At 46.4% G+C, this 12,527-nt stretch overlaps 6 protein-coding genes across 6 annotated transcripts; 3 read left to right on the top strand and 3 right to left on the bottom strand.

The window, feature by feature from the left end:
* Nucleotides 1–1,862: 1,862 nt before the first annotated feature.
* LY89DRAFT_10584 (SNase-domain-containing protein) lies at nt 1,863–3,216 on the bottom strand. Its single transcript, XM_018205037.1, has 3 exons — nt 2,767–3,216; nt 2,184–2,714; nt 1,863–2,065 (listed from the first exon to the last, which is right to left on the bottom strand). The coding sequence occupies exons 1-2, from the start codon at nt 3,055–3,057 to the stop codon at nt 2,226–2,228; spliced, it is 780 nt and encodes a 259-aa protein (XP_018078418.1). The 5' UTR covers nt 3,058–3,216; the 3' UTR covers nt 1,863–2,065; nt 2,184–2,225.
* A 28-nt stretch (nt 3,217–3,244) lies between these two features.
* Nucleotides 3,245–4,874, bottom strand: LY89DRAFT_776252 (N-glycosylase/DNA lyase). Its single transcript, XM_018222027.1, has 3 exons — nt 4,514–4,874; nt 4,114–4,465; nt 3,245–4,064 (listed from the first exon to the last, which is right to left on the bottom strand). The coding sequence occupies exons 1-3, from the start codon at nt 4,633–4,635 to the stop codon at nt 3,312–3,314; spliced, it is 1,227 nt and encodes a 408-aa protein (XP_018078417.1). The 5' UTR covers nt 4,636–4,874; the 3' UTR covers nt 3,245–3,311.
* LY89DRAFT_679312 (uncharacterized protein) lies at nt 4,764–7,084 on the top strand. Its single transcript, XM_018213844.1, has 6 exons — nt 4,764–4,874; nt 4,950–4,984; nt 5,032–6,165; nt 6,213–6,474; nt 6,524–6,735; nt 6,786–7,084. The coding sequence occupies exons 1-6, from the start codon at nt 4,847–4,849 to the stop codon at nt 6,810–6,812; spliced, it is 1,698 nt and encodes a 565-aa protein (XP_018078416.1). The 5' UTR covers nt 4,764–4,846; the 3' UTR covers nt 6,813–7,084.
* An 801-nt stretch (nt 7,085–7,885) lies between these two features.
* On the top strand, nt 7,886–8,795 carry LY89DRAFT_604431 (40S ribosomal protein S13). Its single transcript, XM_018210356.1, has 4 exons — nt 7,886–8,120; nt 8,184–8,216; nt 8,374–8,420; nt 8,469–8,795. Exons 1-4 carry the CDS (start codon nt 7,919–7,921, stop codon nt 8,640–8,642), a joined length of 456 nt encoding a protein of 151 aa, XP_018078415.1. The 5' UTR covers nt 7,886–7,918; the 3' UTR covers nt 8,643–8,795.
* LY89DRAFT_633897 (uncharacterized protein) lies at nt 8,678–9,820 on the bottom strand. The gene is made up of 3 exons (XM_018211364.1): nt 9,419–9,820; nt 9,130–9,368; nt 8,678–9,036 (listed from the first exon to the last, which is right to left on the bottom strand). The coding sequence occupies exons 1-3, from the start codon at nt 9,593–9,595 to the stop codon at nt 8,967–8,969; spliced, it is 486 nt and encodes a 161-aa protein (XP_018078414.1). The 5' UTR covers nt 9,596–9,820; the 3' UTR covers nt 8,678–8,966.
* LY89DRAFT_633896 (uncharacterized protein) lies at nt 9,741–12,423 on the top strand. The gene is made up of 2 exons (XM_018211363.1): nt 9,741–10,316; nt 10,363–12,423. The coding sequence occupies exons 1-2, from the start codon at nt 9,781–9,783 to the stop codon at nt 12,392–12,394; spliced, it is 2,568 nt and encodes an 855-aa protein (XP_018078413.1). The 5' UTR covers nt 9,741–9,780; the 3' UTR covers nt 12,395–12,423.
* The last annotated feature ends 104 nt before the right edge of the window (nt 12,424–12,527 follow it).

Here is a 12,527-nt window from a genome sequence, read left to right as displayed (position 1 = left end):
TTAATAACAAACACATTTCTTATTATTCTGGTTCACGTCTCCCGAACACCATCTATATCTCATACTATAACTATATGGCCAATATCAACAAGTTTGAATTCCGGGGCCGTCACCTGGTTACCTCGAGAATTTGATTCCGAAAATGTTTGCAGCGACCAATAGGATGCCCGGAAATCAAAGGCCAATCTCAAACACGTTGCAGCAAGATCTCCAGTTTCCACAGTGCTCCAGAGCGCATAGAGCACGACAGCCTTCACATGCAATTGACACGTTTGGATGGCCTCGAGCACGGTGCAGTTGGTTTGTTGCTCCAGGCCTGTGTCAAGTCTGGGGTCATAGCTCTATTTCCTGCGATCCGTATCATCCCTCTTAATACCCCGCATGTATATTGGATGAGGCTCAACACCACGAACCATATAAGAGGGCTTTTATGTCCTGTCCCGGAAACGCTATATCTGGGGCTACCCAGAGATGAGACGAGCCAGCTATTCCTCAAACCATGGTGTATGTGCAACACGGACCGGTCTCGTTAGTAGTGACAGGAGCTCTGAGATGGGATGAAATGGCTGCAATAAATGGGGTCTCCGCGCTAGAAGTGTGTCTTTAGTCACTGCAATGTAAGATGTTGAAATTGAAATTGTTGCTGAAAGCATGGTCATTGAAGTTATAAAATAATCGTAGTTATTACTAAGCTGAGAAAAGGCTTGAATAAAACTCAAGTCTCTACTATTTTGAATTGGCAAGCAATAAGGAGACTGAGCCTGTACAGATTTAGAACTTGGAGCTCTGGTTGATAGCAGCCGTATAACGGCTTGATCTGTGATCCTTCATCTGCATAGGTTCAGAGATATCATGGTCTTGGTGGTCGCTGGGAACCATAGCTTGGACTTTCCGGTTTCAATAAAGATACACAAACCAAGGCACGGGGTTCAAGTGCCACAATTGACTCGATTTTCTTTGAGCTCAAATTATATAAATCAGTAGTGGTCAAACAAATATGTATGCACTCTTATCTTTGATATAAATGAAAGAAATATCTTCAAATAGAAACTTTCCGTACTAACAATCAGCCAATCACAGTTTCCCTTACAGTCCTCGTTGGTAGTTACTGGAGTTTCGCGGCAGTATGAAATAGCTCCAATGGATGGGCGATAATGATACAAGTGTGCTCAATTTTGAACGTACTACTTTCATGATATTTAATATGATATCAATTAATGTCCAGAGATTCTTGTTATTAGCAAGGGGTTGCCATATTATTCCTTATTTCACCTCTTGTGTTTATGTTTCTGTTAAATGACCATTCACGTCGAAGTTCCTTCCATGATGACACACGACTTGACTTCCTCTAGTTCTGAGTTGCCAGATTTTGCCAACTACGGTAGTATCATTGCTCTTGTCTCGTTCTGTTTGATTACCGGTTTCTTTACCCAATACCTTGCATCCACCTCAACCTGGTTGACGATTGAACACAATTTTCTCATCCAGACTCACCCCTCCCAGCGAGATACCGATCTTAGCTATCGTGCTTCAAACTGGTACAACATAAATCATTACTTAGCTCGACCCCAATTACAAAGATTATCAAACATGGGAAGCTTCTCTGGTGAACACTGATACGCAAGCAGACAGACAACAAGCACGGACGCCCAAGTTGAGCAAAATCGTGGGGTCGAGATGCAGTTGAAGGACGAAACATCGAAACAAGCTATATCGGGTGGGAGTGTCTAAGCTATGACAATCCATCCTTCTTAGCCTAAATCCCTGAATGGCAGACGGAATTTGGAGAGCCAGGAGCAATGCACCGCACTGGCTTTGCATCTTTTCATACAGAGGCGGTTCTCCTCATCGAGTTCTCACCTGCGATTGCAACGACAAGCGTGCGTGCTTTGAGACCATCGCATGCACAGATATTCCATATCTGGTCTTGCGTGTAACTTACGGTCCTGAGAGCTCAGGTCCCGTCTGCCGAATCCAGATGAGCTTCATAGCTCCCTCCATATCAAGTAGATCCATCCGCTTTTATGTGTATTCTAGATCTGATCGTTGTCGCCGTCCAAGTGCTCTGTGCAAATGATAAGATATCTGTGTATATTCGAAATATAGAAATGAAAACAAACTGAATGCTTAGAGGATCACTTGAATCTCCTAAAAGCGCCAATCAGGAACAGATGATCACTCACTTCACGTCTACCATTCATTGAAAGTGTTGTCGAGACGCCTCTTCAATGTTGTTCGTTCTGAGCTGCAGTCCTCTTTTTGTAGTCCATCGGACTCTCATAATCCTTTCCAGACCACATCCCAAGCTTTTTCCGCTTGGCAACCTTCTCTACCTTCCTATATTCTTCTTCAAAATCTCCAAACTCGGCACCCATCTTCGCATCGTATATCGTAGCAAGCCCCCTCTTGAGCATCTCCTTGCCTACATCTCTCCGAAACAGAAACCGTCTCACAAAGACAGTGGCTACTATCCGCGAGTATTGGTCTTGTTTATAGATATACGCCCTCACTCGTCGATTCAAAATATAGCTCTTCAGCCATTCCATTGCCTCCGCCGAATATGGTTGAGCGGTCTTGCCGAAGTGAGCACCCTCAGGCGCATCGATTCCAGCTAATCGAATGGATATCGTATTATTCTTCAGATCTGATACGTTCGATGGGACTTTCCGCCATGGTAGCCAACCCCATCCCATTAATCTGCCACCTGGCGTGTGCTAGTAGTTTGTTAGCTACCCATATCAACATTCAGTACTTCGGGTCTCGAACAAATAATCGACAGCCATCAGCATCCCCAACTCTTGTGACTGTGCCAAAGAGACTTCTTTTCCTGAAGAACGTCGGCTTGATGTGTGCGGCTTCAGGTATGCGTCGCAAGTATGTACGGTAAAGGCGTGCGGAGGCCAAGATTGTTGTGGTGAGGAGGATGGTAGGAATTATGGTGCGCGGATCCGTGTAATGGGACCAATCGGTGGCATTAAGATTATCTGTCCATGATACAGGCTTCTTCTTCTCATCGCGATCCCTTTCAGATTCTGTCGACCATGGTGGCCATCGCATTGTGTTGAAGGGTGCAAAAACGTGGGGAAGCTCTTCTCAGATGTCTCGCTTGAAGCGTTGAAGAAGTCAGGGTCAGGGATCATCAGCCTCTCAAAGCCGAGGAGCAAGCATCCACGACAACAGGTACCTACTCAATTTCGAGATGTTTTATTAAGCAGATAGTGAGTGCTAGATTTACAATATGGATAGAGTCTTTTGCTTATGCTTCGTTTACCTAGTTTACATAATCTACATACTACCAAAGAACATTCTTCTCATGCCCTTCTTCGTTTTGCTCTTTGTGACCTCGAAGTCTCTATGTCTATGATACTGGCTTTATCATCATCGGGCTCTTCCTTGACCTCGTCTACAACATACTGACGCTTGACCACAACTTTGGACTCCACAATGGTGCCATCTTCCTGCTTGATCTTTACCTCATCAACATCGACCTCGATTTTGGTTGCCACCCTTTCCGAGAACGTCCTCAAGTTGGCGGCGAACAGAATGCTTTGCGACCAACCCGCTTCTTTACCCCATAGCTGTCTAAAACGGTCGCCGATCGCATCATAGGTTGCTTTGGTTAGACTCTTGTGCTTTCCTTTGCCAAATCCGTAATCTCGCTGAGCAATCTGCCACACGTGCGTGTCAACAGGGACAGCTTCTCCCCATCCCAATCCCATCAGGCAAACACAGTCAGCTACTTTAGGCCCAACGCCTTGAAGCTGTAGCAATTCCTCATGTGCTTCACGATACCCTTCACGGCCTCCTTCTGGTAAGGGTTTCTGATCAGGATTAGGATCGTAGGGTTCCGGATTGCACAAATTCTGGAGCCAGCCGTCTGGTTTCTCGTTTGCAACTATCTTTGCTGTCTTGGCAATATAGGCTGCTCGGTACCCAAAGCCAAGCTCTCTGAGATGCGATTCGACACCAGGTCCTGTGAGGGCTTCTGGTGGCGGAAAGTCATGAAATGCCTGATCATCAATATGACCTACGAGAGGACCATAATGTAAGCATAAGTTATTAACCTGGTAAGTCCGTTAACAATTGGTCATGAAACTTATAGACTACTCATACCATTTGTGATATTCTTATAATATTATTATTACTGCTACATATGAACCCAACAAGAGCTTCCCATGCATCTTGCTTAAGGATCCGAATTCCAGTGAACTTGGGGGCTCTCTTCTTAAAGTTGGAATCTACCGATGACCATTGTTCATACATCGCGGTCAGATTAGGTGTGAGGTTGAAATAATGCTTCAACAAAGCCTCCGTTTCTTCATCTTCAGCATTTGGTGTAACGGCGGAAGATCTGGCCGATGAAGGTGGGCTAGGAGGGTATAAAATATTGGATCTTGTGGTTCGATAATGTACATGGGTAGAGTCTTGTCTTAGAGACAATATTCGACCATGAAGTGCACAAGACCTGTTCAGTGATTAGCCCCTATAATGAGCTCAACGCGAATGGACTCACCACTCATCATCTCGGAGCTTCTTCCACCTGAAGGATTGACCGCAGCGCAGCGTTGTGTCTATACAAAGTTCTGCAAGACTTACAGGTAGCTTGCGCCATTCTGAGACACGAAAATTCGCCATTGTCAGAAGAACTGGACATGTGCAGAGTCTAGACTGGCGCGTCTTAAGAAAAGTAGCCTCGCCGCGAGCAAGGAGTTGACGCTAGCAGCCGCATTACTTTCGCGACCCTCGCAGAAAATTAGGCCCATCAAAGCCTCAGAGCAACTCCATTAATTTTTTCAACTGGGAGCTTGTCAAATACATCGGACAATCTCTAATTGCGATCGCCAACATGAACGGCGACAGCTACTCATCAAGAGGCATGGCACCTTCGTCGTCTTCAGCAAATTCTAAACAGCAAAGTGGAGCTACTACTGACAAGCAAGCATCAGCAGATACTGGTCGCCATGGCTCATCCAGAGATTATCCTGTAAGTCTTTTTTAAAGCTTATCAATGCCAATAGCTAATTCATGCAGTCCTCGCGTGATGATCGTCGGGACAGAGGTGATCGCGACAGGCGGCGTTCGAGATCTCCCGGACATCGAGGCTCACGACCGTCTCGCCGCGACGGCGACGTAGATTCCTACTCTAGCAGCCGCGATTACAGAGAGCGAGAACGAGAGGACAGATACTCTGGCAGAGATCGAAGAGGAGGTGGTGATAGAGAATGGGACCGAGACCGTGGGAATTCCAGGCGCGAAGCTCGACGGGATGATGACCGGCCACAAAGAAGAGACCGGGACCTATTTGACGACCGGAGAGGCGGTGGTGGAGGACGACGAGGTGGTAGAGGAGGCGACAGAGACAGAGGCGATCGCAATGACCACGACGAGTTTGCAGCGCAACGCAAGAAAAGTCCAACCCCTCCACCCAAGAAGAAGGAGCCTACCCCGGATCTGACAGATGTGGTACCTATCCTTGAGCGCAAGAGACGTTTGACTCAATGGGATATCAAGCCACCTGGTTATGAAAATGTTACCGCTGAGCAGGCAAAGCTATCCGGAATGTTCCCACTCCCTGGAGCTCCAAGACAACAACCCATGGATCCTAGCAAATTACAGGCTTTCATGGCCCAACCCAGTGGCTCAGTAACAAATGCAGCTCTCAAGCCATCCAACTCTCGGCAAGCAAAGCGTCTTCTCGTCCATAATCTCCCTACATCTGTTACTGAAGAGTCGGTGGTCAACTTCTTCAATTTACAGCTGAACGGTTTGAATATCACGGAAGGCTCTGATCCATGTATCACAGCACAGATTTCGAAGGACAGGTCATTCGCATTACTCGAATTCAAGCTACCTCTTGATGCTACCATGGCTCTTGCGCTTGACGGAATCACCATGGAGGATGAACACATGAATGGAGCAGCAAATGGTGATACCAAAGGTCTTTCGATTCGCCGACCAAAAGACTATATTGTTCCTGCAGTTACTGACGAAACTCCATACGAGCCTGGAGTTGTCTCAAACGTAGTCGTGGATACGCAGAACAAGATCTGCATATCTAATATTCCTCTTTATCTCACTGATGAGCAGGTAACTGAACTATTGGTCTCATTCGGAGAGCTGAAGGCGTTTGTACTGGTAAAGGATAATGGCACTGAAGAGTCACGGGTAAGTCTCGTGTGCAAATTGATGACTACCCTACTAATCAAATATAGGGGATCGCTTTCTGTGAATACTCTGACCCTGCGGCAACTGATATCGCTGTAGAAGGACTCAACGGTATGGAGCTTGGAGACAAGCATCTCAAGGTACAAAGAGCAAGTATCGGACACACCCAAGTCTCTGGCCTTGAGATGGGAGTCAATGCTATGTCTATGCTTGCTGGTACTACTTCGACAGGACTGGAGGACGGTCGTGTACTCCAACTGCTGAACATGGTTACCGCTGAGGAACTGATTGACAATGATGATTACGATGGTATGTTGTCCGTGTTTTGTTGTTATCTCGCGCTGACAGTGTTGCGCAGAAATCTGCGAAGACGTGAAGGAAGAGTGCGAAAAGTATGGCAGAGTCTTGGATATGAAAGTACCAAGACCAAGTGGAGGCAGCAGGCAATCCAATGGCGTTGGAAAGATCTTCGTCAAATTTGATACTCCCGAATCCGCAGGCAAAGCACTTCGTGCTCTAGCAGGCAGAAAATTTGCAGACCGTACTGTGGTCACAACCTACTTCTCTGAGGTAAACGCTCGAGACCCTCTTTTTTAAAGCCCTTTTACTAACAGACATAGGAAAACTTCGAAGTTTCTGCTTGGTAAATTGCTCCAGCTACTACGATATACCCCGACGCATTCAAATGGAGGCAGCGAATGGTTCTGGAGCTTGATTGGCGGCCAAGGCAAGTCTCACACGTTTCGGATTCAAAATCCCATTCTGTACTTTTAGTATTGCCAATTGGCACACATACGGCGTAAATCAAAAAGCAATTTGAACCTGGCCTAAAGGATGTGTTTGCAATATGCATTTGAAATCAATTTGCGGCTTGCGTAAGACTGCGACTTTGGTGGGCTCTTCTTCGTGTCCACTTTAACAAACCGGAGGTAAAAGCCGCTTCGATTCTTTTTTCCAACAGTGCAGCACAGTAAATCCATGGAAGATTATTCGTTCACATTTGATATCAAGTCTACGACGGCACTGATGGCTGTTTGGGAGATGATAAATGCATTCTGAAAGTGAGAGCAACCTCGTGTATTCCTAAACTATCTACCTACCTATCCTCCATCCAGATCTTATTTCTTCTCCCGCCTTCAACGTAATCCGATGTAATGGGTATGATGAGATCCGCCATAAGTATAACTGCAAAGTACTTGAAGCATTAGCAATGGTACAGCAGCTTGGATGATCCAGTATCGCCAACGCATGTATCGAGATGAAATCAGAAGTCCAGTGAGATCATTGTCACTCCCGCAGGAGTTTCTAAATCAAGCTATGAAATATGTCAGTACTGAAACCCCTTGCAACAGAAGAGGAGACTTACAGGTACCAGAAAATATAAAAATGGTGTATCATCATTTGAATATCTCGTAATGCGCAATGCGTGGAAGTGAAAATGATGCAGATACTCACAAGAATGAAAATTGCGCAAGTCATGAGCTTGAATGCGAGATCATGCTGTTGCGCGCTTCGAGTAGTCCACCTCTCTGATGGAATGAAGTTTTGTTTTGATGCCAGTGACGAAGATGCAGAGAGTTCGGTCGAGATTTTATTTGATGTAGTAGCTCCTCAATTGGGATTAGCGCGAAAACAATCTCAAGCGAGCTCGCACTTTCACCCACAAACTCAAAACTCCATCTCGACCAATTTCAACACCAAAGCGACTTCACGACAACGACAACGACAACCACTCCCGTCAATTATCGTCAAAATGGGTCGTCTTCATTCCAACGGAAAGGGCATATCAGCCTCTGCTCTCCCATACTCCCGCACTCCTCCTGCGTGGTTGAAGACCACCCCCGAGCAAGTTGTCGACCAAATCTGCAAGCTTGCAAAGAAGGGTGCTACCCCATCGCAAATTGGTGTCGTCCTCCGTGACTCCCACGGTATTGCCCAAGTCAAGGTTGTCACTGGTATGTTTTTCAACGCTGCGCAGCGTCCGTGGTGTTAATAAACTATGCTAAATCTCCATGCAGGTAACAAGATTCTGCGAATCCTCAAGTCAAATGGTACGACTATACCCCACAACACACATCGCTGGATAAGCCCACGATACTTGCAATTTATTGCAAGAAATTACTGCCTCCGCTTGGTCTCTGACTGACGGAGTGAAATTCGAACTGAACAAAACTGCCGTCCCAATTCATAAACTGATTTTTCCTACAGGCCTCGCCCCAGAGATCCCAGAGGATTTGTACATGTTGATCAAGAAGGTGAGCAAATACCTACAAATGACTTAGATGATTGCTAATTTTCCCCAGGCCGTTGCTGTTCGCAAGCATCTTGAGCGCAACCGAAAGGACAAGGACTCCAAGTTCCGTCTCATTCTCATCGAGTCCCGTATCCACCGTCTTTCCCGATACTACAAGACCGTCGGTGTTCTTCCACCAACCTGGAGATACGAGAGTGCCACCGCCAGCACCATGGTCGCATAAGTGTAGATTGATATTGGTCACGGTTGCTTTGGCATGGAGTTGGGGTGTGGACAATTTGCATTGAATGCTAATCTGCTTCGGTGGACTTTATGGTAGCATGAAAACCGCATAAAAGAATCAGATCTCGAACACAATCCAGAACCTTTGCGCCAGAATTTCAATAGCCCCATATCATGCTCGAATGTGCTTGTGAATGCAAAGCTATCCCAAATGCGCCTTCCCTCAATGATTGCCAGTTCTGCCCATGCTCCATTCAAGTAGTGACTATCTGAACATACCCCTCGATTATTGTCATCCATATAGGTCGCATCAATGCCAATTCTCTCATGTTCCTTCCAACTCGCGAGATTTCTGCAAGAGATATTCACCCAGCATTCGGAGAGGATCTTTGGGCCTGAAAGTAATGTCAGCATGCCAACTAACAATTCATTGTCTGGTCTGTTGCTGGACAAGAGGACATAGCTCAATGCCAAATAGTAGAACTTACTTCTCCTTTGCGACAAGCTTCATCCCGTCGATCAGTGGCCCCGTCACCTTGCTGTTGATGTATTGTCTCGTAGGCGCACCGTGTGGAGGAGCTTCCTTGGGTATAGTAGCAGCGGGATCAGGGTGTTGAGAGGTAGCTCGAGACGTCACATCGTTGCCATTCGTCCTCGAGGGGGTTCCCATCCGTCCAGGAAGAGGGCTTGGAGCATTGGCTGCTGCGCTGGCCACGACAGCTGGAGACTTTAGACAGATCAGTTACGAATACACAGGTATCATGCTTAGAGACTCACAGCAACTTCGACAGGTGTGCTATCCGCCATCACTATGTCGTTGCTTGCGATTGGCACAGACGGAGGAGTAGAGGATTGTTGTTGCATTGCGATCTGATACGCGTGTGCTGCTGCGCTGATACTGGAAATTACTTGTTCTTGTGCGGTCGTATCGCTCGGAGTACCTGGTTGAGACATGGCTGGAGATGTTGACTTATGAAGCTGGGAGAAGAATTCACCATTCTCAAATTGGAACTTTGAGATGAAAACACGAGGTCGCGTGATGTCGCGTCGGTGCCTTAATGACGCGCCGAACTGGAAAGCTTTCAACACCAATGAATGAATGAGACATTGACTTTCCTTTCAGACTCGAGCAATGAATTATGGTACTCGATCATCAACGCGCTTCCAAACACAATACAATGTTGGGACGCAGGATCCCGCATCCAGCATCCACACAATTTCATGATGATGTCTCACCCCCTGCAAAGCGATTGAAGACCTTCGAAAGTACGGATGGCGAGGACTCTCGAGATGTTTCTGATGCAGAATCAATCGTACAGACGCCTCGTCGCCATCGTGAAGAGATCCCGGATTCCGATGACGAGAACGAATCTGGAGACGATGGCCCATCTACCATTCAACGGCCTGCTGAGCTCGAAAGTGCTTTACCTCCAATTAAAACGGACAAGGAGGCAATTGACGAGTATGAGGCAATGCGAGCAGCTGAAGATGTCCCAGAAGATCTGAAGCCTCGCTTAAGTCAAAGAAATTGGACCAAAGGAAAGAGCTCTATTTACGTAGATGCTTTTAACCTTGCTCTAGAAACTGTCTTGGAAGATGAAGGACATCTTTTTGATGAGAAAGAGATGGAGGTCTTCAGGCAGTGGAGAGACTTGAGTTACGAAGCTCAATACTTGTAAGTGAAGAGACCGTATATCATGGCAATGACTAATGTGTGAAAGATATGTTCGATTATTTCTCAGGAAAACCTCTGCATGGCATCGTATCAACCGTCTCGGATACTATGGCGATGTCTCAGATCTACCATCTACCGCCCAGGCATTGCAAATCGTTAAGATTTTGCCCGACTCAACTGCAGACGTCCATGCAAACCCTGCTGAACTCAGTCCACCTGAAGGGACAATGCTTGAATCATGTTTCAGCTTTGCAGACTGTTCAGAGGAGATGATTACGACCATGGAAGAAGCGTCTTCTTTGCTCAATCTTGAGGAAGTCAAAACCCTTGCAAAAGAAGCTAGGGTCCAAGGAAAGAATAAGTCCGGTCTACTTCAAGCTCTTCGAAAGATGAGTCGAAAGCAGAGCGGTCTTGCCTGGGTTGGTCTGAAACGATCTGACAGCGAGCAGACCAATGCTTCTGAATCTGGAGAGAATGATGACGAGGAAGACTCGATGTCAGATTCGAACAGAGACAAGCACTTCCTCAAGAAAATATTGGCAACCACGGGATCTTGTATTCGGCTCTCGTTGGTTACATTGAAACTTTTCGAGAGGGTGCATCTGGTCTTCTACAGGTCTACTGAATGGACTGATAAGTCTTTGACAACCATTATACTTGCTCGCATATCTCGTCGAAACTTTCCAGACTATATTGTCTCACGGTCTGCAAACATCTTCCCATCCAGATCAGAGTTACTAGAATTCGAAGCAGCTCTTCGAACGCAATTTAGAGTCGACAATATCTTAGAACTCAATGGCAACCCGGGCAAAGCTGGTCTGGAAGAAGTGCTTTCCATATTCGAGGCAGTCTACCCGCGTTGGCAAGTATTGTTGAAAGAAGAGCAACGAAAAGAAGACCGAGTCTACGAGAGTGGCGAAGGTGCCTATCTTCGCCGTTTCTCACCAGCATGGGTCTATACACGTATCGTTCACAAAGGTATGTATGTCCTTGGACGCTTTAAAATGCACGAACGAGAGCATGCTGTCACTTCTGAGCTTCTTGATCAGCGACTGTTCCATGCAGCTCGACGTGGTGCTTGGTATCAGCGAAAAGCACTTCTGGAAGAACACTACATGTATGCTCTACAACCACCTTTTGGTAGCTCAGATATCGAGCAGCAAAAGAGACATTGGAAGCGAGTCTCTCTGCGAACTTGCGAGGCTGGACTACAGGATAAAGATTGCCACATGATCTACCACTACGACCTCCAAAAACGGATCCGAAAGCTTGAAAAGAACTTGAAAATTCCGAAGCGTGAGCAACATGATTTCGGACATGTCTCCTTAGCAAAACCAATCGAAGTCACAGTCAAGGGTGTTCAAATCAAGAAGGAATATCCACCTGCTAAACGGCGTCCAAGTGCTCAAGGTGAAGAGCGTCAACGTAGCACAAAGACAATTTGGATTGATGAAGCGGAGGGTGGTGGTGAATGCAGCGTCGAAGCTATGTGCTTGTCTGATTACCGATCAAGAGGATACAAAGGCTATCATGCTGAAGGCGGTATCATCCGTACCTTGTTTGCATATATGTTCTATGATGTGCTTTTCGTGTACATCCCCAACGTGTTTCAGACGGCATATCAGACCTGTCCATTGGACCTGCATACGGATGCATTCTTTCCTTCTCGAGCGTCCGAAATCAACCATCGATTAGTTGAGATTGGGAACGGGTCAGCAGCCGATATAATCCGTGCTGTTGATGCGAGGGAAAGAGAAAAGCGCACTTGTATCATTGGTCTGAATTGGGATTTTGAGCTAGACGATTTATTGGAAATCGTTGGCTGTTTTGATGGACAGGCGCTTGCCACTGTTTGTAAAGTGATGGCGCAAGAGTACAGAGTACGAGGTGGTGGTATGCCTGATCTCTTTTTGTGGGATACGGAGAAGAAGGAAGTTGTCTTCTCTGAGGTCAAGAGCGAGAATGACAGGTTGAGCGATACTCAGAGGTTATGGATCCATGTCCTGACAGGTGCGGGCATCAGAGTCGAACTCTGTAATGCGGTGGCAAGAGAAGTCAGGATTGTAGCTGCTGAGTGAGCTAGGTGCAAGTCTTTTGCAATTTGGATAGCGATATAACTTGTAATCATAAGCAATATCGACTACATACGACATGTTCTATCACAGGAACCTGGCAATATTCGATATTTTGTTCGCATCTCATCTTCTTGCA

Source organism: Mollisia scopiformis (assembly GCF_001500285.1).
Source record: "Mollisia scopiformis unplaced genomic scaffold LY89scaffold_1, whole genome shotgun sequence".
Taxonomy (NCBI): domain Eukaryota; kingdom Fungi; phylum Ascomycota; class Leotiomycetes; order Helotiales; family Mollisiaceae; genus Mollisia; species Mollisia scopiformis.
This window is presented reverse-complemented; position numbering and strand designations above follow the sequence as displayed.

What these genes read in the sequence shown, in the direction of transcription:
- LY89DRAFT_10584 (XM_018205037.1), bottom strand. Translation starts at nt 3,057, where the DNA reads ATGCGATGGCCACCATGGTCGACAGAATCTGAAAGGGATCGCGATGAG. An exon ending in CTGATGGCTGTCGATTATTT is followed by an intron (nt 2,715 to 2,766) that starts GTTCGAGACCCG and finishes ACAAACTACTAG; the next exon opens with CACACGCCAGGTGGCAGATT.
- LY89DRAFT_776252 (XM_018222027.1), bottom strand. Translation starts at nt 4,635, where the DNA reads ATGGCGAATTTTCGTGTCTCAGAATGGCGCAAGCTACCTGTAAGTCTT. An exon ending in AAGCTCCGAGATGATGAGTG is followed by an intron (nt 4,466 to 4,513) that starts GTGAGTCCATTC and finishes ATCACTGAACAG; the next exon opens with GTCTTGTGCACTTCATGGTC. An exon ending in TTATAAGAATATCACAAATG is followed by an intron (nt 4,065 to 4,113) that starts GTATGAGTAGTC and finishes CGGACTTACCAG; the next exon opens with GTTAATAACTTATGCTTACA.
- LY89DRAFT_679312 (XM_018213844.1), top strand. Translation starts at nt 4,847, where the DNA reads ATGAACGGCGACAGCTACTCATCAAGAG. An exon ending in ATGGCACTGAAGAGTCACGG is followed by an intron (nt 6,166 to 6,212) that starts GTAAGTCTCGTG and finishes AATCAAATATAG; the next exon opens with GGGATCGCTTTCTGTGAATA. An exon ending in TCACAACCTACTTCTCTGAG is followed by an intron (nt 6,736 to 6,785) that starts GTAAACGCTCGA and finishes TAACAGACATAG; the next exon opens with GAAAACTTCGAAGTTTCTGC.
- LY89DRAFT_604431 (XM_018210356.1), top strand. Translation starts at nt 7,919, where the DNA reads ATGGGTCGTCTTCATTCCAACGGAAAGGGCATATCAGCCTCTGCTCTC. An exon ending in CCAAGTCAAGGTTGTCACTG is followed by an intron (nt 8,121 to 8,183) that starts GTATGTTTTTCA and finishes ATCTCCATGCAG; the next exon opens with GTAACAAGATTCTGCGAATC. An exon ending in TGTACATGTTGATCAAGAAG is followed by an intron (nt 8,421 to 8,468) that starts GTGAGCAAATAC and finishes AATTTTCCCCAG; the next exon opens with GCCGTTGCTGTTCGCAAGCA.
- LY89DRAFT_633897 (XM_018211364.1), bottom strand. Translation starts at nt 9,595, where the DNA reads ATGTCTCAACCAGGTACTCCGAGCGATACGACCGCACAAGAACAAGTA. An exon ending in GCACACCTGTCGAAGTTGCT is followed by an intron (nt 9,369 to 9,418) that starts GTGAGTCTCTAA and finishes ATCTGTCTAAAG; the next exon opens with TCTCCAGCTGTCGTGGCCAG. An exon ending in AAGCTTGTCGCAAAGGAGAA is followed by an intron (nt 9,037 to 9,129) that starts GTAAGTTCTACT and finishes CATTACTTTCAG; the next exon opens with GCCCAAAGATCCTCTCCGAA.
- LY89DRAFT_633896 (XM_018211363.1), top strand. Translation starts at nt 9,781, where the DNA reads ATGGTACTCGATCATCAACGCGCTTCCAAACACAATACAATGTTGGGA. An exon ending in AGTTACGAAGCTCAATACTT is followed by an intron (nt 10,317 to 10,362) that starts GTAAGTGAAGAG and finishes AATGTGTGAAAG; the next exon opens with ATATGTTCGATTATTTCTCA.